Genomic DNA, 27,492 nt, shown 5'->3' with positions numbered 1-27,492 from the left:
AAATGTTCCCGCTCGCGGAAAAAGCTCTTTCGTCGTTCAAACTTTAGGTGTTTGTCGTCGTATTTAATGATACAAGAGAGAGGGAAGGGACATTACTTGTTAAAGTTCAATGTGCTGAAAGGAAGTCGAATCGTCCTTTTGTTTGCATTGCTCCTAAAAACATCTGCCTCTCTTAAGACACCATCTGCCATTTAGCAATTATGAAGATTTCCATTTTAGCCTTCTAACATTTTAAAGGAGTTTCCGAAAAAACCTGGTAATGTAAACGGTACCTTGCAAACAAAACCCTGTTTCAGACGAATCGTCTCGGACAAATCGACTGAAATTATATAGTTTGTTTGCTTTGCCATTCCGTGGTCGCGCTGTTGCAGCACTTCTGTTATTTAATAAAACAAAAGAAAATCGTGACCCGTGACCAAATAATCTTAAAGAAGGCATAAGAGTCAAATGGAACAACTTAGTATAATTTTTCATAGTATTGTACACAGCTGGTGTTTTTTCGAATTCGTAACAAGTAAAAAGTAACTCGAATATCTTTCAACTTTTGAAATTATAATCTACTAAATTGTCTCTTTTGAATGCTTTAAGTACACGCTTGTCGGGAACATGTTAAATAAATGTTATTTTCAAAAGGCTTTTCATGCTCACAGTTGACATGCAACCAATTTTAAAATATTTTCAAATGAATAGTTACTAATTTCGATTCTTTAAAAATTTTCCAATGGTGCAGGGAGTCGTGCCGATTTGGCAAGCCGTGCAGAAAGCCGCATGTCACGCCTTGGTAGTGCAGCATCACTCCAGGGTCCTGACAAAGCTTCAGTTGATGAGGTATGGACTCGTAAAGATTTGGTAAATAAACTTGCTGTCGGCAATGTGGGGTGGGAACTCTTGTGTGCCAAATGGGTTCAAATTTGACCCTGTTTTAGACAGAAGTCAGATTTTTAAAATGTCTTTTTCTTCAAACAAAAAGATGGGAGAAGACATGACAAACACTTGTTTCGATTTGCCAATGTGCCAACCATTGGAACAAAAGAACCAGTCTCTGGTTGGCACATTGACCTTTAAAGGCCCGAGGGGGTCCCCCTATTGACAAGTAAAATCGTCTTTTCATTAGACAGAGTAAAATCTATAAGTGGCCACTGGGAGTTAAAGGGCTAACAACCATGTACAGTAGTACCTTTGCTGTAGCTATCAACAAGTTGAAACTGGTGGTTTATTGTTTCTTTGGTAGGTAGGCAAATTCTCATTTAGTATTTACACATTATGACAGCTACTATTTTGATGTTTCATGCATTCATAATATGACACCAGTTTGTTGATTAATGGTTCCAAAATCATGACCCTGTTTGAAGTTCTTGTCCAGGACCGTCTGCAAATAAGAGGTTCATGAAATAAGTGCCATGCAGTGTCCCTATCCTTAAAATCTGGGGTACTGCAATTATGACTGCTCCATGAAATAATGAATGAAATGCTCTTCACTCATATGATAAAACCATTCTAAGGCTTCAATGCTTGAACTTATTTTTGTTCTTAACTTTAAAAGATAATTTCAAAATAAAAATGATTTCTTTAGCTCATGAGCACTTTATTGGAGGACAATCTAAGAACCTCTAGCATCACATTTTACAGGAGACAATAAAGGTCACTTTAATAAAAATTATAGCCATTCAAAAATAAATGATATACTGTTTTAAAAAATGAGCAGCAGGCTTTCATCAGGTTTAAAAATGCAAGGCGTTACGATGTTTTTAGACTCCATAAAACACATGCCACAAGGTTTTTGAACCACTTCTCTTTGGGAATCCGAACAAAGGTTCAAATTGTGAAGGGACATATTACCATACAAGAAATACAAGCCAGGCCTCATTACTGTCTTTTATTATTATATAAAGAATTCTAATCAGGAATGTTTTATCAGGTTTAAAGCTCATGCATGTGATGTTTTATCAGTGTTCTGATAGATTGTTAAGCTTATGAATTATTAACGATAATAATGTGCTACTTTTGTTAAACAGCTTGAGGCCTAAATTCACCCAAAAGTCATTGTTTGTTTTACTTTTATTCACAATGTTATCAAAACAATAGTAGGGAGCTTAAAGTGCACAACATTTTTGGGGGATTACTAAACCATGAAACAGCGAAACGAAACACTAAAACACCATGTATAACCCCACCATACACTGAATACTAACTGGCAAAGGTTGGATTTGAGATTAACTATTGTTTTAGGCCTAATCAGGCCTAAAACGTTATTGCTCCTAATTCATTGAGATTAAGATTAGGATTCAGATTAAAACTGAGATTAGGAGCAATGACTTTTAAAGCCTAATTAGACCTAAAACACTGTTTAAACTCATCGCCAATAGATGAGCTTGGGAACTGGTGCCTTAAAGGTTGGCAGGGAGCCTGTGCACTTCAGGCCCGGCAGGGAGGTATCCATGGCAACCCTGTGAGTGGCAACCACCCCTGCATGCAGCCACCAACTGACACCATCACACTGAAGCAAGTTCAGTGGAAAAATACTCACTTGACCCCATACTTAGCAAAATTTAATATTCCTGAGGGTAGGGACCCTGAATCCGCAAAGATTCGCTTGAGAGCACGATAACTTATTGATCTGCAACGATCAGCTCAAAGGCTAGCAAAATTTTTAATCTGGGATTAACATTAATTGGCTTTTGAACATCCGGGCCCAGATATTTAGCTAATCATCTCTAAAAATTATATTGAAAAGATACTTAGCAACACAAATGTGGTAGTGTCAAGTAAAGTAAAGTAAAGTAAAGCAACCATATTTAACGTCGATAACTCGTAACAGTAATTCAACTGACAAACCTGAGGTCGACGGTGCGCTCATTTTACTCCCCCCTCTCCATCAGTGCTCCGTTTTACGGGTATTTAAAGCTACTTAGCTACACGGAAGGGAAAGAAGTCGAAACAAGGATGCGAGATCCGGGAATCGAACTCAGGAACTCTTGCACCAAGGCCGCGCACTAACCGACTGCGCCATCCTTGCTCCAACACTGGTGATTATCCTCGTTCTAGAGGAAGAAAAGAAAGAGTTGCAAAACCAACTCATGGGTCTTTGCAAAGTTAAGAGGATTGCTTTAGGTCTACCAATAATAATTTGGAATCTGCGGGACAGAAAGCTAACAGTGATGTATGAAAGAGTCTTTGTAATGATAATAAGAGTGATGATAATGATGATGATAACCTACAAGAAGTCGTCACTTGTATTAATATTATTTGTTAATATTTTTTAATTTTAATCTCTTTTTTTCCTGCAGATTGAGTATCTTTTGCGAGAGAAAATGAAGACTGGGTATTACACAATAAAGAACACTTTCAAAGAATTTGATCCAGAAGGAAAAGGGGTAGTTAGCAGGTAAGCTTACACATTTTTATCACATTTCAAAATGACTTAGGAATACCTTTACTGGTATAAGTGCAGAAGCTGCGTCTCTTATCTTGGCAGAAGTTTCTTCAAGTTCTTTCCTTTTAGCGCTTGCTTCCTCAAGCGTAAACTTAATGCTTGCCTCATTTCATCGATGAACCTCTCAGATGGGCTAAGTATTAAACTGACGCCTGCTTGTCGGAAGAGAAACGCCGCTCGTTTTCGGTACTCGACATTCGTCTGCATCATCGTTTGAGCCCGACGTGGAGAACTTTCCTCGTGCAGGAGATTTCAAATTTGATTCAGGGTTGTCGCTTCAAGCTGCTATTTACCCTCTAAGGCGTTCTTAGCTAGCCTAGCAATCAGGATCAAGACTGGTCTTTTGTGACCTTCAGGGAGAAAATGCAGATCTTCTTCTCTCAAATACCGCGCACTGTTGTGGTGAACCCTTTCTTCCTTAATTCCCCTGCACATTGTAAAAGATCACAGTCCATATCGGACAGAAATTCCTCTTTTGATTTCCTTTCATTCATTCTGATAAGGCAAAATGCCCTTTCGCTGGGCGGGTAAATTGGGCGGGTAAACTTTGAAGTTTGATTGTCTAAACTTTGAATTTTGATTGGCAGGCAGTACATGACAGCTAGTTGCAAGCGACGGAGTATCATTTCTTTGGTACTTTGGTGTAGAGCTCTGTTGCAGTTTAACTTAGTGGGTCTGGTGTCGTGCAATAGTGATTAAATCTTTACGGTTTATCTTGCAGGGAGACATTAGCAAGAATATTGCAAAATTTCTTGGGCAGGTCTATTAGTTTGAGTCAGTTTAACAAACTAATGGTTCGGTAAGTAATAAAGAGTATGAATATTCCAACCTTAAAAAGTCTCTCGACGAACGATGTTGTTGGGAGTTCTCTGAGTTCAAGGACGACATGCGGGGAACCAGGCTACATAACTAGCTGGCGGTTACGAGCGAGGATTGGGACGGGGAAATGAGAGCAAGGACGACGGCAGCGAGAACGTTTTCTAAAAATGTTATTTCCCGCTATTGTAATAATTGTGCGATTACTCCAAGTCGTTTAGCATGGAGTGTGTATATTAACATTCCAGGAATAAAATTGGTATGAACGGTGTGGAAATTTATTGTCAGCCGGGTGCTCGTGTCCTACACATGGCCTCAAATTTGATCAGTTCCCGTCGTTGTCAAGACGAGAAGGACAAAGAAATGTACCAAAACACACATTCGTGCAGAGCCATTTGTTTTGTGGCGTTCGCGTACGCGACGTCCTCTTCCTTTGCGTAGGCGCCCGCAAACGAGGAAACATTGTTGCTGAAACATTGTTTCCCGAAATCATCAAATGTGTCCTCGGTGCACAAACGAGGAAACATTTGCTGAGGAAGCAAAATGTTTCTGAACAAATTATTCCTGGGGCCGCAAACAGGGGAACATTTACTTCCACATCTTTCCGCAACATTGTATCCTTGTTTGCTGGCGATTTAAGCTCCCTTTTGGAAACAGGAGGACACAAGAGTATTTTTTAAATGGGAGCACTGTAGCGATTTAGTTAAGCCTTTTCCAATCTTTTTTGAATGGCATTTTGCAAAATACTATATAAAAGTAACCAAATCTGTTGGCATTAGCTTGCGCGGTAAAATATTCTTTTTGTTCCTTCTCAACATTTTTCTTGTAGGTTAAAACTTGATCACAAGAAGATGATTTCATACGACGAGTTTTATGCATCCTTTAGGCCTCCTAAGGTAAGAATGCGCCGCAGGCCGCAGAGATTTTCCTCTTCTAGCCGCGCGAAATGGTCACAAGGGCGAAAAAAGAAAACTTGTACTTTTTGGTCAAACTCCGTCACAGTTGATCTACCCATTTCTGTGTTTCTCTTCCCCGCCAACGTAACAGCACAGCTTCTTTAGAAACTAAGCCCCTTAAGTCTGCACTTGAGCGTGTTTTTCTTGTAAGTAAAATTGTATTTTTCTTATCAGAAAGCTGAAGATGGACCTGCGTGGCTGGAATTAGAGAAACCAGACATCAAATACATGTCTGCTGCTCAAGTTCATGCTCATCTCAAGGAAAAAGCAAAACAAAGGTGGAGAAAATCATATTAATTACTTTGGCCTTGGCCAATCACAACAAACGTAGGAATCAAATGAGCCAATCAGCGTATCAGCGTATTATGAGCTCAAAGCGTATTCGTGCAGACGGCGTGACAACGCGGGAAAACGGGCCTGGAGCAAGTCACGTAGACTTTCGAAAAGTCCTTCGTCTCATGTAGATGGCTCGCGGAACGAAGGATTTTCCAAAAACGGGTCGCTGAGCTAGACCAATCAGAATAGTCCTCGTGGACCCCAGGGGACAGAGTTGTCAATCAAAATGTCCCATACGCAATGAAGCGAATTATGAAGCGTAACTTTCAACATAGCTACGAAGGCCACCGGAAGTTCCGAATTGCGCGACTACCAGGGAAACCTGTTCCAGCCGGAGCTGGGAAAAGTCTGAACTTTGAACTAGCCCCGTACGCATTTGATCGTTTACTTGGCGAGGATTGCAAAGCTATCGTCTTCGTATTTTGTTCCACTGATTTCACTCCTGAAAGATTTGGTCTCTAGCCTCACTTGTCGTGGCATTTATAGAGCGTCATTTATAGGAAACAACATATTTAAAATCTTAAGTATAAACTGGTGTTTTGAAATCAAGAGGCGATTCTCAACGACTATCGACACATTTTTTGTCGAATGGAACAAAAAATTTTAAAATGCATGTGTATTTATCGACGAGAGTCATTGCATCGCTAAATTGTAAGTTTCACTAAGCGTATCTTTCAATCCCGGTCTAGCACATCTCCTACACCTGAAGCATACCGGATCTTTCATCGTTTCTATCTCGATTCTATCAGCACAAATTACGGCACAAAGTGTTGGTCCAAAAATATCACTGGAGATCTCCTTTCCAAGCGGTGACTCGAGATTGAGATTCGTTTTATTCCGTCTTTGTTTCTGATAACTTTAGCACAAAGTCAACAAATGTCCTCTTTCTATTTCGTAGAAACAGACATGTTCGACTGTTTTCGTGGGATTGCGCCATCAAGAACAGGACTTGCGAATGACGGCATCCCTTTCTGGCGCGAATCGCAAATATGAAAACCTTGCAAGCGAGACAAGTCGACCTCTCGCGACTTTGTCGCTCACTCATCCACTTCGCGTACGAAAAATCACGTTTCGCTCGCCAAAACATTTTCTCCTGGGATTCTCGTGAGGTCGACTTGTGGCAAGTCTACAAGTCACACTGATGATGAGCAAAACACGAGTACGAATTTTCCCATCTGAACAAGTGTGCACGGAAAAATTCCTTCCTCTAAGCTGAATTGGCGTACTATAATCCTTGGCTCTCTAATGATTCGTGTATTGAGTTATGATAGGCTGAGATTATGACATGAGTTTTTAAACAAATAGTAGATTGAGCAAAAAACAAAAGAGCTGCTTTTGACGAGTCCCAACACAAGGGAACTGTTGAATGAGCCAATCTCATCTCCCTGCGGATACTTGAAGAGATTGCCAAGCGCAGTGCAGGAAAGTTCACGTGTGCAATGATGGCTGATTTATTTCTGATAGGCTAAAAACTGGCGAGAGAGTTTTTTTTTTTCCCAGCGGAATATGTTATACTGATTGTCTCCAACTTGGTTCTCTTTTCAGGTTTCTTGATGTGGCCGACATAATACCACAAATGAACCCAGGTGGTTCAGGGCGAATCCTCAAGCCGGAGCTCAGAAATGTTCTCAATAAATTAGGCTTTTATATGGAAGATGATGAATTTGAAAAACTTTGGCAAAAATACGACACCGAAAACTATGGAACGATACGTGCTGAAAGACTTATGAGCAAACTTGGTATTGCCATGCGAGATAGCAGCACAAAAGACGAGGAAACCTCTCCAAGAAAACTTGAAGTTGAAAGAAAACAATCGATAGATGTAGAAAGGTGGTTGAAGCGTAAATTTCGTGAAGGTTTCTCTGACATGAAACACGCGTTCATGGAGTTAGATTTGGATCGGATTGGTAAAGTAAGCCGAGATGAATTTAGAAGGGTCATGGAGGACTTCGGATTGCGACTCAGCACGGATAAACAACTGGATGATTTCTTAGCCAGGTTTGTTGAAAATAGTGTTTAATAAGTGGTACCTCAAAGGTCTATTAATTAAGTAGTAAATATATCTAATTGTATCAATCACCAATATACAAGCATCTACCGTAGTATTCTTACATGAATATGATATAATATTGACGTCATCTGTGATCAATTACTGAACAGACGCACGGCAACATGGAATCTATTTGTTAAATAGACTTGCTTACATTACCGAAAAAATAAGTAATATTGCACTGTTGGAAAATTACAATTAAGTTATTGAATTATTTTGAATTATTTTTTTATCTTCTTATTCCACAAACTTGATCAGGTAATACGGTTTAACGACATTAAAGGGCAAAGGTATTGTAGCTCGGATCGTCTGCGCGGCACCTGAAATTGACCCGAAAATTGGCGATTAGAAAATATCGCGTTGATATGAGATCGCCCGTGTACCTCCGGCTTTCGTATAACAGACCATTGTTATAAAACTTTCCTCTTGCTAACCTTTTTAATCATGATTCTTGGACGTATTCAATGTATCTGGACACCGCCGACAAATCACACAAAATAGATTGTTTCCTCCGAAACCAGCCTCCTAAAGAGCTTTTTAAAGCGGGATGGGGAGGTATATTCCCTCGCCCCAGTTATAACGATCTTCTTTTCGCACGGGAACGTTCACTATTGAACGAACAAAAATGGGCCAGTTTTCTATCCATAAATCTAAAGAATTTATTTTTTTCTCAGATGCGGCGTCGAACCATCTAATGGCAAGATTTCTTACAAGGAGTTTCTTCGTCGCTTCCAGGATCGCAGCGAACAAGGAATGCCACACAAGATTTTAGCCAATCCACTTCATAGGTACCCACTTAGTTTGTTTAAATAGTTAATAAACTCAAAGCTATTATAAGAAGACAACTGTGTATCTTTCACTCCGGTTATTCAGGCGTCAAGTAGGTTTATAGCAGACTCATGGAGTCGAACAAAAGCACCATAATTAAAGATCATGCAAAAAATTGTGCATGAATATACATTTCGATACATCAACAGGTACAGGAGCTTATCAAGGGTAACTTCTATCTCCCATACTTGGAGTCAACTCTCTTCCTTGTAGATTTATTTACAGAACTCCTCCCTTGGGAGATTCAGTACGCCCACTCTTGTAAAAGCCAATCAAAACAGAGCTATCCTAGCGTCAAGGGAAATATGATACTTTTAGCGGGAAAAACCTGTTCATAAAAATAAATTTACTCAGGAAAGAGTTGACTCAAGGAATTAGTGGAAATAGAGACTCCCCTTAGTCTGCTACATGGCCGTTTTTAGCGTCGTTACGTAGTGGGGAGGAGTGTTGCGTGACGACGCTAAAAACGGCTGTGTAGCAGACTAGGGTCCACTTGATGAGTTCCTGACAGGTTTGATGCCTTTCGACCAAAGCGTACAACCAAACTAATTGATTACTTCTTTTTGTTTTGTCGACTTCAAAAGACAACATCCCACTTTCCTTTACAACTCGTTACATGGTCTTAGAGCCAGGCTTCAGTTATTATTAGAATTCAGTTAACGTTTATGACATTTCATGTCGTACAGTTTGGAAGAAATTTGTCAAAATTAAAAAAAAAAAAAGAAATCTTTCATATCTTTGCGTTCGTCGATGCATTTCACGTTCACGTCACGTTCTAGCACGTTCAAAATACAGAGAGTGAAGAGTTTATTGTGACTTGCTCTGGTTCTCCAGGAAATCGATTATTATGGTTATTTTATGCTGTTGTTTATCAGAGGATAGTGCTAGCGAGGAAATTTGTTAGAATGTAAAACGCACGTGCGGAGTCATAATGATAATAATGAACTTTATTTAAGGGGCACTTTCCTTTAGTCAGAACTGGCCGGCTAGAGCCATCAGTTTGCGGAGAAAATGCAACATTTTGAAGGAACACTTGCATTTAAATCCCTGGCATTCTTTTGGAGGAGTATAGAGAGCGAGTTTCAATCGAGTTTCGTAAAACCAAAACCAAAGCAATTACTTTGGCCAATCAAAAAGGACGGAGACAATCCAGTAAATCAATCAAAACTCGAAGAAATTACACGTAACCGACACAAAGCGCGGGAAAATGTGCACGCGCGAGTCACGATTGGTTTTGGTTTCACTTCTGATTGGATGAAAAAGTGGCGCGAGAACTTTGAACCAATCACTGAGTGAAGTAATGCAAAAGCAATGCAATAGCCCTTTTCACGGTTATTTTTTCTCATTTGCATTACAATGTAATCTAACGTGGGTGCGAGGCAATTTCGGGCCATTTTGTAGTTTTAACCCGAAATTGCCTCGCACCCACGTTAGATTACATTGTAATGCAAATGAGAAAAACTAACCGTGAAAAGGGCAATTCGCTAATTACTTTCGACACTCAATTGAAAACCGCTCTATCATCCTCCGAATTGTTTGTGTGAGTCCTTCGAAACTGTAATTGGGGACACTGTACATAGAAATCAAATATCAGACCTGATTGGAGTACCTGTAGAAAAATCTCTCGGAGCAGAAAAGGAAACCAACAAACTCAACCCACATATAGTTAAGGATAACCCTACTGTAATCCCCACCAGACGCGTCCTCTCAAGAGCAATTAGATCCAGTAGCAACACAAATGTAACTCTATTTGTTCCCAAAAAATGAAAAACATCCACACAGTGAGAATATGGAATGCATGTTGATATTGGCCTTTCCGTAACCATCTCTTTCAGTTCATTCAAGGCACACCTACTCAGCTACTATAAGCATACACTCTGTAAATCATACGACCCTGAAGATCCTCTCTCATTCAAGTCTATCTGCGCAAGTTGCAACAAAGCCCGTAATCTGACAAGAAACATTGATTGCTGCTACTAACAACTCATTAATTTTTATTGTGATTTCAATTTCGATTTTTCGTGTTCCGGGCCCGCAGTAATTGGTGTAAGCTGTTGCGGAGTCCCTGCCTGTATTGTATCATTTGCATCTTTTGTTTGTGTATATTTAATATTAAGTTGGCGGAGCTAACAAAATAAAACTTAATAAATAAATGACACCGAGTCTGGGAATCGAACCCAGGCCACATTGGTAGAAGGCGAGTGGTCTCAACAATGTGCCATCCGTGCTCTTCCTCGGGATTTAGCATCGCGACGGTTTACTGTACGTGAAAAGGCAAACGGCGGGATGCTGTTTGTCTGTTTGAAACATGAAAATCCTCTTCTTCTATCTTGTTTCTCTCTCCAAGTTGCTGCATATCTGTGGTTATGATATCAGGCAAGAAATGAGCTGAAATCGAACAAGGTTCTTTGTTTTTTTTTTTTTTTTTGGCAAAATGCAAATCTCAGTCTGGTGTCTGCCTTTTGCCGTAAAAGCAATGCTAAATCTTTCTGTTTCTATAGTCTTTAGACGATTTTCGTTTTGGTGTTCTCGTTGTTTGCGGCTTATTCATTTGTTTAGCTCCTCAAAAGCGTGGGCCTGCAGACTCACTCTCCCTAAGTAAGGAAAGCGTGAGTTTAGAAATTAAGCTTCATGGAATAAGCGACAAATGTCAAATGGGCATTGATTGAAATTCCTTAGAGCGGTTTTCAATTGAGTGTCGAAAGTAATTAGTGAATTACTCTAGTTTATGGTTACTTCACTTAGTGATTGGTTCAAAGTTCTCACGCCACTTTTTCAACCAATCAGAAGTGAAACCAAAACCAATCGTGGCTCGCGCGTGCACATTTTCCCACGGTTTGTGTCGGCTACGTGTAGTTACTTCGAGTTTTGATTGGTTTACTGGATTGTCTCCGTCCTTTTTGATTGGGTAAAGTAATTGCTTTGGTTTTGGTTTTACGACACTTGATTGAAACTTTGCTCAGACTAACGGCCTAGTTCCTCTCTTATAGCAAAGCAGTAAAGCATCCGAGCTAGTAATCGGAAAGTCGAAGGTTCGACTCCTGCAGTGCTAAGAAGCACTCGGATTTTTTCCGAGTATCCCCGAGTCTCCGTCGTTTAATAGATTCCTTGTTGTTCTGTATCAGGTATCATCACAGCGATGCTGGGAGTAACTACTCAACGACCTCTGCAGTCGAGGCAAGAATAATGGACTTGTTCCAAAAAGACTTCTTGGCGCTTCTGGGGACATTTCAGTGAGTATTATTTGACCCCTACAGAGGCTTGCTCCAAGATAAGTGTACCCTCTAGCATTTCCTGAAGAGTCAGTCAAGCCGCCCATTTCAGTTAGAAAGAGAGCTAAACAATCGAGAGCTCTCTTCTTACATGTGTAGAGCGCTTGCATGAAATTAAATTAGGGCGAATCGACCACTTTCCGACGGGTTTTCAAGAAATCCAAGTATTATTATGTTATGAAAACTAGCCTGCGCTAAACACGGGAAAATGTTACTGGGCAAATTACAATATGGTTTTGTTTTTGTCTCTGATTGGTTATGATTGTGTCACGAGGTTTTTTAAGCCAATCATTAAGCGTAACAACACAAAACCAAAGAAATAACGAAATTTTTCTTGACATTCAATCAAAACCCCGAATTTACGTTAACATTGTATTGCCATGCACAACATTGGCCCAATACAGGAGCCCATTAGGCCTCACACTTAATATCAAGATCACTATCAATTTTTCTTGAAGCAATGAAGTCACCAGTCTCAGCATACGTGCCATTTTATATCTCAATAATAATCTTTTTTATTGTTTTCCTTCTCAGCAATATTGATCGCAAGGACTCGGGTCTTCTAACACAACAGCAGTTTCGTGCAGCCATCGAAGGAAGGTTTGAGTTGAACATGTCAGATCAGGAATTTGACATGTTCCTCAAGAAAGTACCAATTGATAGCGACGGCATGGTCAAATACGTCGAGTTCATGTCCAAGTTTGATACTTCGTAAGTATATGTGATACATTCTAAAGCTCGTTTTGGAAAAAAAAAAAAAAGGAGCGAAGATGACCTGGTTTGTTAGTTTGTGACTTGTAAACTCGAAGGTCGCTACCCTTGATGTCAGGTCACCTTTCAAATTTTCTGTAGAAATGCATTGAGGATAATGCTGAAAACAGAATTTCGAAGCCTAAGGGGTCCTGCATCTTTTAAGACTACCAGAGGGGTGCCCCCAAAAGGCGCTCGCCCTGGTTCTCGCTTTCAAGGCCTTCTCTGAAAAGGTTTCAATCGGTCGGGCACTGCCATTTAAAAGGTTCTCAAGATTGACTCCAACAGACATAAAAGAGGTACGAAGATCTGCGTAGGTGCTCGACGAAGAAGGGTTCCCTCTCCCTCCCTCCCTCCTCGCGCACCCTTTGCGCTCTCGCACGTCCCAGTTCTTCGTTCGCAATCCCGCTTCGAACACCTCAGTGCCACACAGTCTGTAAAGAATGCGCATGCTTATGTAGTGTTTGCGCAACAACGAGAAATGCAATCTCGACCCCATAGTTCTTCCCTTGACTGAGGGAGAGAAGAATTCTGGGGAACTCTGAAACAAAGTGTCTTCTCATTGGTTTTCGTGAAGAACAACCAAAAGCGTCTCTAATTGTTGGGTTCATGTTAGCACGATGAGTGAGCAGGCGCCGTAAGGTTTAAATAGCCACGTTTTGGCTATAAGAACCCTACGAAGCATTTTCTGCTACATAGCGTTTCCCAGAGCCTTCGGTCGATTCGAGGCTCTGGTGACGAGAATGTGAGAATTGGCACTGCATCTTACCGGAGGGAATTTCCTTGACGCCGGTTGCACTAAAAGAAAGAATTGTTTGTATCGAAGGCCATGGGAGGCGCAATTTTGACCTCTTCAGCAACACAGATATCCATACAAGATGCGACCAAACCCAGGAATTGCACCCAGGGAGAAGGACTTTGGACATCTCGGGAGAACAAAACGATGAAAAGTTCGCATTAAAGTCAAAGCTTTTATGTTAAATGGAGCTGATCTACAGCAAGTTTCAACACGCATCTTAAACGGCGCTCATCAACAGTATTAGCACCCATTTCAAAAAGCCTGGCGTTCAATAATACTACTATGGCTACCATTGCCGAAACACGTTAAACCTATCAGTGATTCCACGGACGCTTTCATATTTACGTGATTGTGGGAATTTTTAACTGAGACAAAAGCGATCCAGGTTAATACGTCATGGAAGTGAAGTGAGACCGGTTCATGTACTGCATGCAGTCCCAAGTGTCATTTGACTACAACGCTCATATTTCATGTCATTTTTCATCGTAAGCATGTAATAGTGACAACCTCAGTGGAATTTGAAATGCTATAGTCGCGGCAGAGTTTATAAATTTGTAAAGAAATTTTTCGGAATCCCATTTGCATCACACAAGTTATTTCAAATCCTGACGTTTTCCATCTTTCTTAAACAGTGAAACAAAAAGTTTGTTCGACCGGTCAAGCCTGGTGGATCGTAAAGAAACTCTCCCTCCATTACCGGAAATGGACAGTCCGCCAATGTCGCCCAGAAAATCTCTTCGACCAATCAAAACCGTGGATTCTTATGACAGCCAAGATGGACGAAGTGTAGAAGAACTAAAAGCCATTATTAAGAGAATACTTCAGAATAATTTTCAAGCCTTTGAAGAGGTGAGATCTGTGATTAAAATAAACTTCGCACTTGTCCGGTAAAGCTATAACCTTTGGAGAACTGTGACTAATCTCCGCTTTCCCAGCTTACGGAACTTTTGTCGGGTGACATTTAATTGGGTGGCGAGTTAGACGCAAAGCCATACGCGCAAACAATGCTGGAACATTATGCGGACCCGTAAGGTTTTCCGGACTTTGAAGAAACGGAGTCCAGGTCGGAAAGCATTCACTCAAAACAGGAGTGCTATTTGTTGGTCCTTGATATTGACCTCAGAGGAGGACTGATCTTTCATTTCACTAAGGTCCATTTCCCTGTGTTTAACTCAAGACATGACTACGTTTTTTTGTTTGTATTGGGCTTTGTTCTAAAAGGGACCTTTAGATTCTAGTACGAGGACGAGAACGAATACGAGATTTTACTGCCTGTTTCAAGAGAAATACTTAGAAAATTTATAACCGGGACGATTGATCTTACCCTATGTTAGCAGCATAGTTGTGACGAATATATATAGAGGAAATTACACGGTGGCGAGAAGATTCGAGCTCGAGTGGCAAGAACAATATCTCACAAGTGAGCGTAGCTCTTCGAGCTAACGTGTAATTTTCTTTTTATGATATATAGACAGGGGTGTTTTACACACCATTTTTCTTGCTAATACTGAGCACAAACTTTATCGCAAATTCTTGCAGCTCGCCGGCAGGAATTTCTTCAATTTTCGCAATTCTTCTTTATTTGCAAGGAACTCCTTGAATAATTTTAAGTTGTATGAAGTTTTATTTAGCCTGCGTAGCAGCCGTTTCCTTTCCTTTTCCAGGCGGAGATAGGACAAGCGAGCGAGCGCCTGGCGTGAGCAAAAAAATATAGAGAAGCGGAGATAGGACAAGCGAGCGAGCGCCTGGCGTGAGCAAAAAAATATAGAGAAGCTGAGATAGGACAAGCGAGCGAGCGCCTGGCGTGAGCAAAAAAATATAGAGAAGCTGAGATAGGACAAGCGAGCGAGCGCCTGGCGTGAGCAAAAAAATATAGAGAAGCGGAGATAGGACAAGCGAGCGAGCGCCTGGCGTGAGCAAAAAAATATCTCGTCCCCTTCGCGAGCGTTTGGAAAAGGAAAGGAAAACGGCTGCTACGCTGGCTAAGTTTTATTCTTCGTGTTAGCATTTTCATGTTTCTCAGAGAAAGATTTTACATGAGCTTCAGAGAACTTCACGAATCTATCGCTCGCCATTTTTCAGTGACTGTTTGCACAAACAACCATGCAAAGGCGGGAAATGACGTCATCAATAAGGAGTTTAAGCACAGGTGCCCCAAACTCAGTATGAGGGAATATAAGGATTTGTATGGGAAGACAAGACCTGAGACCTGACAAGATAATTTTACGAAAAAATTCTCAATTAAAAAGCCTAACCTTATTGCCATTGTCGGTCGCTTCCTTCCTGTATGGTTTTAGTTCGTTCGTTGTCAACGGTTATAGTAAAATACCAAGGTTCAACCGGTCAGTGTAAAATGCAGACTGCAGACCAGGTGTAAAATGCAGACTGAGGTTATCATTGCAACTGTTGAAAAAGCCCAAACCCTTTAGAAATGCTAACAGTTAAGCCTAAATATTGTTTTAGGCCTAATTAGGCCTAAGGTTAGCATTTCTAAGGGGTTTGGGCTTTTTCAACAGTTACATTATAACGTCAGGCTCCATTTTACCCCTGGCCCCAGTTGTTCAAACGATGGATAGCGCTATCCACCGGATAAATCGCTATCCACTGGATAACTCGATTGGTTTTGCTAGTGTTTTTCCGCCGGATAGTGATTTATCCGGTGGATAACGCTATCCATCGTTTGAACAACTGGGGCCTGGGGCCCGTTTCTCAAAAGTCCCGAAAACTTTTCGGACCCGAAAAGTCATTGAGAAACTGCCAACCGCTCTTTCTGGAAAGCCTATCTTTTAACATGTTTTCAAGGTAACAAAAATAAAAATAACTGTGAAGTTTGTCGAATTAAATCATTTCCGTTCTTGAGATACAAAGGGAATTGTGACACCCGAAAATGGCCCGTACAGTTTCGGGACTATCGAGAAACGGGCCCCTGGTCTGCAGTCTGCATTTTACACTGACCGAGGCTAAACACTCAATTCTCACGAGCCCACCAAATTCAGTCAAATATTCCTGGTTAAAATGTTCCCACGGTTAAAATTCCACCGTAGAAAATGGAGAAAATGACTTTTTCATTGTTATATGCTCACGTTGTCTTCAAAATCTAAAATTGGGTGATTTCACGTTGTTGTTTTGTGGAGTACGACAGAGAAATGCACGGAAATTCGTTTTGCACGTGCAGCACGAGCATTTTTCCTTTTTTAACCAATAATATTCTTGCTTTGAGGCGTTGCCGTAGCTGTACCCGTCGTCTTTGCTTAAACTTCCTAATATCCTCACTAGTCAGTGACCATATGGAAAATACGCCATTCGGGTCGCGGGTATAGTTTATGAGTGGTGCATTTTCCAGTAAAACACACCTGTCTATATAATAGATGATTTTAGAACACGATAATTCTAACTCATATGAGAGAGATCAGAGAGATTTAAGTTGTACGCTCCCTGCATTGCGCTGCTGGTTGCTTTTTTCGGGCATTGGAAGGACGTTTACGATGAAAATCAATATTTTATTTCAGGCTTTTTACGACCTCGATGAACTAAACAGCAAGAAAATGACACAGAACATGATGATCAAGTTACTGAAAAAGTGAGAGATTAATTCATTAACTGGGCTAAAGATGACCCATTAGTTTTTTTCTTATTCATCTCGGTAACCTTGTCGTGAGAGGAACTAACAAGCATATTTGGTAGCTTTCCATGCTTCTGTCACTTTAGTCCAGCTACTTTTAGAGTTGAACCAATATTTTTTCAGAGCCCGCTTGTTCCGCGCAAGTTTAAAGCGCGCGCGTTCCTAACTCTCTGCTGGCAGCTTTAGGACAGTATTTTCCGTTGAATACGTACCGCACAATCGCACAAGTTGTCCTAAATTTTGCCTGCTATTTAAAAGCTTTCAAATGTTTCTTTTATAGGTTCGGTGTTACCATTACTCGCAATGAAGTCAAACGAATCTGGGATACTCTGATTACAGATCAGAGGGGTTATCTGGAATATTGGCAGTTTGTGCGAACATTTGGCTACTCCCTGGACTCCGCAGGTGCTTCAGATTATGATATATTTAATTCATAAACGAGGCAAAGGTTGGAAGACCAAATCCATATTGACGTTCCTATCTTTAAGCGATCTTTGAAAGCCGACCATTCGATGGCCTTTACAAAGTCGTCCCACCTTCTCGGCTTCCAACATGGCGGCTTCTCTCCCGACGAGGCGCCATATTGAAGACCGAGATGGCCCTTTTGGAGAAGTTATGACTTCAAGTCCGTTGGCATCTATAAATGTCTCATTCCGCGTTATGATCGTTATAGAAAACTCCCTTTTTTATTTTTATCGAAGCCAATCGATTTTCAACATTTGTATCCAGCGCCCGCTCGCTTAACTCGAGGAGGTCCTGGAAATGACTTTGATGTTTTAAGTTTAAAGTGGGCCAGTCAAATCGCCCCTGTTTAAAAGTATAAATATTAGATTCTTTTGACTCTGATGTGGTTTGTTTATTTATTTCTTTATAACAGCTTTTCCAAATGCAAAAGTTTCCCCACCAAAGAGAGGAGACAACGATTTCATGATGCGATCCAACAAACTCAACAGCGACAAGCATTTGCTTCACCATCTTCTAAAATCAAACATCGATCGGAACTGGGAAACACTTTGGAATGAGTTCACATCTATTGACCGCCAGGGAACTGGTAACGTGTCTAGAAATGATTTCAAGGTAAAAGGATTGGTTGTATGTAGTCCTCCTATGAAGACAAATCCTCGGTTTTTGTTAACAGTGTCTTCATGTCCGGCAGTCGGACAGGACTTTTAAAATACTCCTTCAGTAAATTTTGAGTATATTTCTTAACTTGTTGGTCAGTGATTCAGGCCGGGAGACGCTGTGAAGTTTGTTTATTTATTAGCCAATAACACATACATTTTCATAAACAGCATTTTGAGTCTTATGTTGACGAGATTTGCTTGGAGTGCAGGTCAAGGATTGTTTTAAAATATCTGTCTGGATATCGAAACACAGCCTATTAAAGAAGCGAAATTAGACGGTCGTCATGGTGACTAACCTGGATTAGGGTTGATTGTTTGTCAATTGACTTGAAAGAGGCTTTAATTAAGTCATAAATCTACTAAGAGATCTTAATATACGACAACAGTACCGGCAGTGAGGGCGTCGTTTGCAAAGCAAGAGCTTCAGCAATAAAAAAGCAGCAACATAAGTTCTATGGAAAAAGGTTTGCCTCTGACTCTTGATATTTTTCAACAGACGTTTCAGTGATATGAAAGCGAAGTTCGTTATCATACGCTAAGTAACGTAGCGCGAAGCTTGCGCGCGTGACCATGCAATTCATGCTCGCGCGATGCCTTTGTAGGCTTCTGGAAGTACGATATGATCGTTCCAAAGCATCGCGCGAGCATGAATTGCATGGTCACGCGCGCAAGCTTCGCGCTGCGTTACATATCACTGAAACGTCTGTTCAAAAATATCAAGAGTCGGAGGTTTGCCTCTGATTCTTGATATTTTTCAACAGACATCCCCTGACAACCTTTTTCCATTTTTAAACGACAACAACACTCGTGTTGCACTTGCGGCTTGTAGTTGTAATTCTTTTCAGTCGTATGCAGAACAATGAATTGAGAAGATCAGAGTCAAGGGGACCTCATGGCTTGAGCTCATGATAGTACCAGTAAATTCTCTGATTCTCTACCCTCGTGAAATAAAATCTTTACTTACAAACTATTCCATGCCATTCCGAGCAATTCACTGTTGGCACATTTTAATTGGAGCCAGTCTTGTCTTCTTCATCCTCGATGACACTCTTGAACGGGTCTGGTTTACCACAAAGTTGTTTTAATGGCGCAAACGAAAAACGTCTCTTCAAAATAAACGTTATTCGGATCATAGTTATTTCTCGGTTATTTCATCTTGTTCATCATGGTTGAAAACTACAACTGGATTGGTAAGAATCACGAATCACTGCAGAAGTAAATTAACAATGAGGGATTTTCTGTTTAATGCTTACGTTGATTTCAAGACCTGATTTTACTCCTTTTTTTTTTCAGAATATCTTGCAAGACATGTGCGTTGAGCTAACTGATTACGAGTGTCAAGTACTATGTGACAAGTTTGATCCAAAGAAGGAGGGAAGGTAGGTCCGACATCAATCTTGTTCGCAGTTCCCTACGCTAAGATTTAGTGGGTGGGAACTCCCAACAGCTTGATGGATAATTATGTCGGGTTCTGGGCCCTGCAAATCTCCCCGAAAGGTCAAATTAATGGTGTTTGTTCAGGAAACCATGCCTGGAGAATGGAGTTCTCTATGCACTTCTTACATGTTAGGCTCAAACCTGTGCGAGTTTTACTGATGCTGTAAGAGAGCTAATACTCACACCTAAACTTCCTTTTTCAGAGTTAACTATATAAAGTTCTTAGAGCCGTACGCCAAACACCGCAGAGGTTTCCGACATGGACATAATATGCAAGCTGTAATGAAGCACCCACAGGCTGAACTGGTATGAGAAAAATTGAACACAACTGAGAGGACGGAATTCTTGCCAAAAATAAACGTGTTTTTTGAGCTTTTCCTGTACTTTATTCGTTACTCAAGCTATACTAATATTATTAGGTTTAATTTTTTTCCTACAGCGATCATCTGCTGCATATGCTTTTTAGATTCTATATTTTGTACCCAGTTTCTTTGACAGTGACGTCGTGACGACTTAATTCGAAGAGTCGGGTTTAATCTTTCGTAAATTTGTTCTTGTCAATGATGATCTTTATTTGGTTTTGAGTAGAGTTGAATTGAGTCAAGTTTCATAATCTGTCTTTGTATTAGCCTATGGATGAAGTCGTTCAAAAACCAAACAAGGGATTGTCAACCGTCACAGCAAGACTCCGAGAAAAGGTAATAGATTGCTATTTTCAATTTAGTCGTTTTAAGGTTGCTACAAGCCTGTCAAAAAAAGCCTTGAAAAAATGAAAAATAGGTACTAGAATTAGGTGCGCCATTTCTGCTGTAAGCTGGAGAGTGAACTGACCCGATATGGACATAACTACCTTGTTAGTGAGATTGCGAAGTTGACTAAGTTTGCCCAGCGAGTAAGTCATTAAGACCACCTCTCTTAAAATTCAGCTTGAAAGAGAGGTTCTGAGGACAAAGACAGGAAAGTGGATGATACGCAAATATTTTTCACATTCATTCCAACGTGTTTCTATTGTTTTTGTCCGCACTGCCTGACTATCAAGCTGAATATTTGATATTTCAAAAATGGCCTATTTGGGGAAGGGAGGTGAAATGTCTCTTGTTTGCGGAACCCCACGCGTGAGCTACACGCGTGAAAAAACCCGAGATCGAGGCTTGGGAACATCGCACAATTTCGAAATGGTTTCTTTCTCGTATACTATTATGCTCTTGCTTTTGTTTTTTAGTTATCTGGAAAGTGGATAAATCTCCTGCGAGCTTTCAAGAAAATTGACAGAGACAACAACGAGTTTCTCACACTTCAAGAATTCCGCCATGTTCTAGAGTTATGCAATATTGCTTTGGATGAGGAGGATATTTATCACATTTTAACGGAATTCGATGACACGAAGAACGGTGAGAAAATCAGATACACCAAATTCTTGGACAAGATAAAGTAACGAACTGAAAGCGTGGTGTGCCTGTGAAGACTTCACGTGAAATTCCCATCGCCAGAAGACTCAAACGTCACAGAGAAATGCAGACGTTTTAACCTGAAATCCAGGCTTCCTCTTTTTCTCCACTGTCTCAAGGGAGGGAGAGTGGACCATGGGAACGTGTATGCGGATACTAGTTAGGTTATGACTGGAATGGATACTCCAAAATAAGGTGAGACACACGTTAAGTGGCAATACCGGACAACCTCAATGCTAACCCGCTTTGGCAGATAAACACTACTCTGTTTAGGCAGAGAATAACTGCTGGGTTAGGCACTGATCTCTAGTGATTAAGGTTAAGCGCTGGCTCGAAATGGTTAGCTTTCATAGACTTTTCTGGTGAGACTCTCTTTTCACAGATTGTTTTAAACTTTGTAAAACTTCAGAAGATCGTTTGGCCTATACACAAAACGAAGTGTCTCACCTTATTTTGGAGTATCCATTCTAGTCACAACCATACCTCTTACTGCAAGAGATCCCTTACAATTCGGAATAAAAGGAAATTCGACTTTCTACGTTGCGGTAATTTGAAATTTCTCCGGAACGCTGCAAGTTTGCGCCTTTCAGTTTTCATTGGGTTGGATTTCGTCAAAAATCTGAAGGCTTGGCTTCCAAGCCATTTTTCTGTCTTGGGTGACCGTTGTCCTGCTAGTTTTGCGAAAGTTAAGCCACTCCGGGAAATGCTTTGGTTCAATCGTACAAATCGGATTAAACGTTGGTTCTTTTTTTATGATTTCCTTTTTTCCCTTTCCTTCCTGTTTTGTGGGAACTTTTTCAGATCTCGGCGTTTGCATGTGGGTTTTTAATTTTATGAAGTATCAGGTCAGTTTCACAAAATGTAAAATATACACATTTTATTATGTCCATGTAAAAATTTATTTCATCTGCCATGCAAATAAAACCTTAAGCGTCGTGTTGACCACTTTTTGAGACGATCATAGTTTGTACCATCTGTCTGCTATTGTTGGGCCAAGTCATCACGCATAACTTGGTGTTTATTTCGCCCGGAAACGGACCGACCAGGTTCCGTTGCCAGCTGATAATCCTTTTTTTTTTCTCCTTGATGTAACCTTGAGACGAATAATCTTTGCAAGCAAACAAACAAATTAATTCCCCTTCCCCTACCCCTAATAAAGCAGTTTTCAAATGACTGTCGAAAAGTAATTACGCGATTGCAATTGCTACGCTTGGTGATTGGTTTAAAAATTTCGCACCAGTTTAGAGCGAGTTTCGTAAAACCAAAACCAAAGTAATCACCTTGACCAATCAAAAAGGACGGAGACAATCCAGTAAACCAATCAAACTCGAAGTAATTGCACATAGACGACACAAAGCACGGGGAAATGTGCACGTGCGAGTCACGATTGGTTTTGGTTTCACTTCAGATTTTGTTGTAAAAATGGCGCGAGAACTTTGAACCAATCACTGAGTGAAGTAATGCAAAACCAATGCAATTCGCTAATTACTTTCGACACTCAATAGACCATTTTCGAGTTGATGTCTGCCTCCTCTTCAAAGCGAGTTTTTGTGCAAAGTTTTTGGGATGGTAATAAATTTTACTTTACATATGAATGAAAACCAATTTTCAGAAGAAAAACTTCGAACTTAGATTCGCTTTGAAGAGGAGGCAGACATCAACTCGGAAATGGCCTATTGAAAACCGCTCTATCAACCAATAAGTAGGAAAATCAAAACCAATCGCTACTTGCATGCGCGATCTTTTCCACGCTTTGATCAAGTTGCATGGAATTGCTACGAATTTGGATTGGTTCATTGCGCTCTTTGCACCCGCTGTGATTGGGTGAAGTAATTACTTTGGTATTTGTGTTACGACACTAAATTTAAAACCGCTCTATCAGCGATCAATCCACAAGCAAAGCTATCGTCCTCTTCCCATTTGAAAACCATAAGGCTTTGTTTGAAATGTCCTGTTAAAAAAGAGCAAAATCCGGAAATCCAAAGATAAGTTTTGAAATTTTCGTAGAACCCTTGCTGAGTTCAAAAAGGATTTCGACTTCACACAATTCACTTGAAGTTCCGGCGCAACAAGAAGCCTCCAAACTGATGATAAACATCGATATTTTTAATTTGTAACACAACTGGATGTTCGCAGAGACTTGCAATGTGGGCCACCCAGCTTAATCCGCTGCTTATTGTTTTCTTTTCATCACAGTCCAAACCTATATTTCCTGTCACATATCGTCAGATAATCCGAGGTTAATGATAAGTTTCCGTCATCATTCGGATTTGTCTGCGCTGATTCAGTTATTTCGTTACATCGGCAAAGGCATTTCGTGTGCCCTTTTAATATAAATAAATACATGTATCGTCAATCCCCTGAAAACGTTTTGAATGGAGGATATTTTTTCAACTACTTAAAAACCTTTTAGCAATTTCCTCAGACGTGAATCAGTCATGATACACCCTATACTGGATATTTCCAGAAGACGGTACATGTCACGAATTCAATTGAGGATTAACAGGTTACTTTTTTTCTCCCTTATTTTTCAAGCGATGAGTTCATGTGATTTTGTTTATGTAAAATAATACTTTGTTTAACAACCATTGAATCGAATGCCATTTTTATCAATTTCGGTCCAGAAACATCTTCGAAAACGAAAACAATTTCCTTGCTTTTCTAGACCACTTAATCACTTGTTATTGGTGAGTTACCGGATATGTAGACTTTGCTGCGCATCGCCGTTTTTACTCAATACATGTTTTAGAAACTTCAAAGCCCTTGTACGTCACGGATTGACTGCATTCAAAGTTCAGGATTTGCTCTCTGTTTTTTTTTGGTTTCGGAGATCTGAGCAGGGAAAAAAAACATATTGTCGGTGATCACGTGATTTGGGCAAACGCCTTATGGTACACTCACATGATTTTTCTATTCCCGGTCAAATAACATCATTCTTAGTTTCTCTTGGAAACGGAGCGCGACTTGGTGGAAAAGAAATGAGACCTGATAATGACAATGTCATCAGCCTTAAATGCTCAAAGACCAGATTACTTGTATTTTATTTAAAACGTGACATTCGTCGAACAGTAGTTTAACTCGGATTTCGTATTGAGGTGGGACAGTTTCCCTGACATTGGCACGCGAGCATGGAAATTAACGATTGGCCCGGCATTACCGCCGGTATTCCTAAAACATTGGATGTCGATGCAAGAACTGGATGAGAGAGAGGTAATGCACTTGTTCCATGCCACCACTGTTGGAGTTTGCCGCCATCTTTGGAAGAAGAGTTTCACGTCAAGTGCGCCCGGCTAGGTAACTTATCTTCCACTGATTTGCCGCCCTTGCAATGTCACCTTGACTTGACTTCGCATTTGTGTCGCAGGAGGGAGCCCGGCATAACAGAGTGAAGCAGGACAAAAATTGCGTGGTGGAGTCACCTTGCCGAGTTACCATGAAACACATCAGTGGGTCGAAGTGGAGTTTTTAATCGGGGCAAACATAAAATTATTTCTTCTATTATTTCTAAATAATTGTGTCCATTAACAGCATTTTTAATGACACAAGGTTTAGTAAAACATTTAATAATAAATATCAGCGATAAAAACTTTTGCAACGTTTCGAAGACTCCATGTCTTCATTATTAAGCTAAGAAAAAAATAATGAAATAGTTTTAGTTTCAATTTTTAGCACGACGATAGACTATTTTTGTACTTCTAGCTTAAACCTTAATTTTTGAAATATTTTCACACTTATCTTATGTATATATATATTTCACTAGCTCAGTTTTTTATTAGCTTGATAATGACGACATGGAGTCTTCGAAACGTTGCAAAAGTTTTTTTATGGCTGATTTTTATTCTTACAAGATTATTTTCCAGGCCCTAGCTTGCATAAAAGCCACAAGCGCTAGTCATGTGACTGGCAGGTGCTTGAAGTTAGCGGTAACGTAGCCTGCGAGGAGGTTCTCTTTCTCCCAGCCCCTGCTCGCAGGCTACGATAAACGGGGACATCTATAGCTAGCCAGCCAATCCGCCTTTCTTGCGATTAAACACATTTTTGTAACGATATTCGCCTTCCCTCTGCTCCGTAAAACGTTTTAATTTTAACTCGTCTATACAAAGTTGCCGGGGAATTTCACCATGTCAACACAAATGGTAAATGAACTCGGCGGCACATGCAGCCCACACTACTTCCCCCTCAGTCCACATTAGGGCAGGGAGACAGGGGTGAGGACTCGGGATCCGAGCGGAGCTACAATCTTGTAGCAAATGTAACTAACATTGAGGATGACATGACATAAGGAAGGAAAATAAGATAGACCACGAGATCGCACCAAATAAATTGGCTTATATTTACACCTTTACACTCAGTTCACGTGAGAGAATATGTACTTATCACCCACTGAAGGATAAAAAGGTCACAAATTACACAATTTTGGAGAGTTATTAATAGCTTTGATTGTTCTAGGGTTAATTGATCAGCTTTGTTTTTCTTTCCAATTTGTCAATTTTCTACCAGCCACAACTTGGCATCGGCGGAACGTGTTCGATCCTGCATTTTCCTGTTTTTATGCCTCCACAAACAGTCTGGCGAAAAAAATGACAGTGTTAATATTGAAAGGATGCAAAACTACTCTTTAAGGGGGAGAAAAAGAAGCGCCTTACAACCGGAAACCGTGAAAGCGTAGAAGATTCTACTTAATTTAGAGGTCGCCAGTCGAAGATGGGGGCTCTCGTATCAGTAAAGCCGCTTCCGACTGAGAGATTTAGCTCGATTGTCCATGGGAAACGAATCAGCGAAAAAAATCCATCTGTCGCGTTAAGCTAACAATATTATGCATCTGTGGCCCCACTGGAGATGTGAGCAGAACTAATAACATCGAAACACAAGTATAACCATCTTTCAATTAAAGATACGTAAGGGAATTGGTCAATATCAAAAGTAACATAATACTCTTTGCTTGCTCCTCCAAAATCTTGCATAAGCATTGTTTTTATTTTCTCTTGGGACTTTTTATAGCCTCAAGAGAAACTGGAAACAATGCTTACGCAAAATTTTGGAGGGACGAACAAAGAGTATCATGGTATTTTTGATAGTGGCTAATGTTACTTCGATTCGCAGTAACCTGAAGATAGTGAGTTCAATTTTCCACCAGGTTATGTGTTTTAAGGTGCGCTTCTGTTACGCATTTTCAGACACTTACACATTTAGTTCTTGTGAAAAGCATTTGATTAAGAGTACACTTATTTTTTGGCGTTATAAATGACTCTTGAATTTTTACAAAAAAGTCCGTTTGGTCATTGGCACATCAGACTGTTCCTTAATTGTTTTAATCTACAATAATGACGTAAATATGTGAACATCGGTGGTCGTCAGCGCTCAAGTTATCGTTGCATTCTCTGAAAAATCCCTAAAAAGTACGCTTACTTCTTAAAACACTTGTGACGTTCTTACCAGAAAGGGTGACGGAATTCCTTTCAGGAAAAGACTGCTTTGTCAACCATGTCCATTGACGCAATCATGAATACATAAAATGCCATTTGTGTTATTTTTTCAATTACAATCTTAAGTTTAGGCAAGATTTATTTCTGACCACGTAACTCAAGCTTTAAAATCAAAGTCAACTACCCTCTCTACTACCTAACAGTAAAATCACATCCCGTGACCGCAGGTGAACGGTAAGCCTGAGAGATTTTAAGAGTCGGTTTTCGAACCAAGTTCACACGTCCCAGGGAAGAATCACGTTTATTTCTTTAACTGAGCTATCGATAAAACAGAATGAAAGAAAAATTCAACGTAATTATTAAGTTTGCTCTATTTAACAAAAAGCGTATTTTTTCCCGAAATTCATTGGATGGGCATCACAGGGATCTCACAAGTTCGCTGCATTTAGTTTATTTCCGTTTAATCGGCCCGATGTTACCGTAAAAGGGCGAGTAATTGATTTTATTGAAAACAATAGAAAAATGCAAGTTGACAATGTTTTGTGATTATGCGATTCCTGATTACTAACTTGGGTAGATTAACAACAATCAAGACCACAGAATGGCAGACTGGCACAAACAAAACGAGAGTCTTCATCTCCTCCCTCCACGCTAAAGAGAAAAACTTGACTCATGTTGGAGGCAAGTTAAAATTGGCTGTCATCAACCCGTAAACGAGACGATCTAAATGAGTCGAATTTACCTGCCCACGACTGCTGAGGGAAATAGTGGCTTGCTAGTGCTATTTCATCCGGGTAGCAGCAGGATGCCGGGTGAAAAGCTTGGGAGCTTAATTCTTCTGATGCGGATAAAATCAAAATGGGTGGTTTTTTTTTTTAAATTGGAACATTACCTGTGAAAAATAGGCGCATGCATTTTATGGCAATTTGTTGTGTTTGAACAGGATCCAGTCGGCAGTTGTTTCAAACTTCAGCGTCGAAATTGTTCAGTCTTGTGTCAGTTGTGAGCAGTTAATCTGTTCACATAGTTCCATGCAATGTCGATTCTCGCTATGAGCCTGAACCGGCTCTACCGTGAGCACCGGAAATGGAGTTCGCCTTCAGTTAGTTGCAGGCTCCGGTTGTCACGCAGTGGTCGCCGTAGATCGTTAGCAACTAAACGCGTAAATCATAGCATTTCTCGGAAGCAGTGAAAC

At 40.3% G+C, this 27,492-nt stretch overlaps 1 protein-coding gene and 2 long non-coding RNA genes across 3 annotated transcripts in view; 2 read left to right on the top strand and 1 right to left on the bottom strand.

Moving 5' to 3' along the window:
- Positions 1-21,829, top strand: part of LOC138021588 (EF-hand calcium-binding domain-containing protein 6-like) — a 22,471-nt gene extending 642 nt beyond the window's left edge. Inside the window, exons 2-18 of the mRNA XM_068868489.1 lie at positions 731-828; positions 3,288-3,385; positions 4,155-4,232; positions 5,079-5,145; positions 5,380-5,483; positions 7,087-7,539; positions 8,266-8,379; positions 11,545-11,652; positions 12,226-12,402; positions 13,873-14,089; positions 16,750-16,820; positions 17,143-17,267; positions 17,740-17,939; positions 19,280-19,365; positions 19,627-19,729; positions 20,053-20,121; positions 20,646-21,829. Of these exons, the coding sequence (XP_068724590.1) occupies positions 731-828; positions 3,288-3,385; positions 4,155-4,232; positions 5,079-5,145; positions 5,380-5,483; positions 7,087-7,539; positions 8,266-8,379; positions 11,545-11,652; positions 12,226-12,402; positions 13,873-14,089; positions 16,750-16,820; positions 17,143-17,267; positions 17,740-17,939; positions 19,280-19,365; positions 19,627-19,729; positions 20,053-20,121; positions 20,646-20,858 (2,381 nt within the window). The 3' untranslated portion in view covers positions 20,859-21,829. The remainder of the gene's footprint in view (positions 1-730; positions 829-3,287; positions 3,386-4,154; positions 4,233-5,078; positions 5,146-5,379; positions 5,484-7,086; positions 7,540-8,265; positions 8,380-11,544; positions 11,653-12,225; positions 12,403-13,872; positions 14,090-16,749; positions 16,821-17,142; positions 17,268-17,739; positions 17,940-19,279; positions 19,366-19,626; positions 19,730-20,052; positions 20,122-20,645) is intronic.
- Positions 21,830-23,483: 1,654 nt separating this feature from the next.
- On the top strand, positions 23,484-24,915 carry LOC138021585 (uncharacterized). The gene is made up of 2 exons (XR_011126404.1): positions 23,484-24,165; positions 24,236-24,915. It is a non-coding gene; the product is annotated as an uncharacterized lncRNA (long non-coding RNA).
- LOC138021584 (uncharacterized) lies at positions 24,605-27,183 on the bottom strand. Its single transcript, XR_011126403.1, has 2 exons — positions 27,040-27,183; positions 24,605-25,439 (listed from the first exon to the last, which is right to left on the bottom strand). It is a non-coding gene; the product is annotated as an uncharacterized lncRNA (long non-coding RNA).
- Between the last annotated feature and the right edge of the window lie 309 nt (positions 27,184-27,492).

Source organism: Montipora capricornis, chromosome 10 (assembly GCF_036669925.1).
Source record: "Montipora capricornis isolate CH-2021 chromosome 10, ASM3666992v2, whole genome shotgun sequence".
In the NCBI taxonomy this organism is placed as follows: domain Eukaryota; kingdom Metazoa; phylum Cnidaria; class Anthozoa; order Scleractinia; family Acroporidae; genus Montipora; species Montipora capricornis.
The sequence above is the reverse complement of the archived record's forward strand: the minus strand, read 5'-3'. Positions and strand labels throughout refer to the sequence as shown.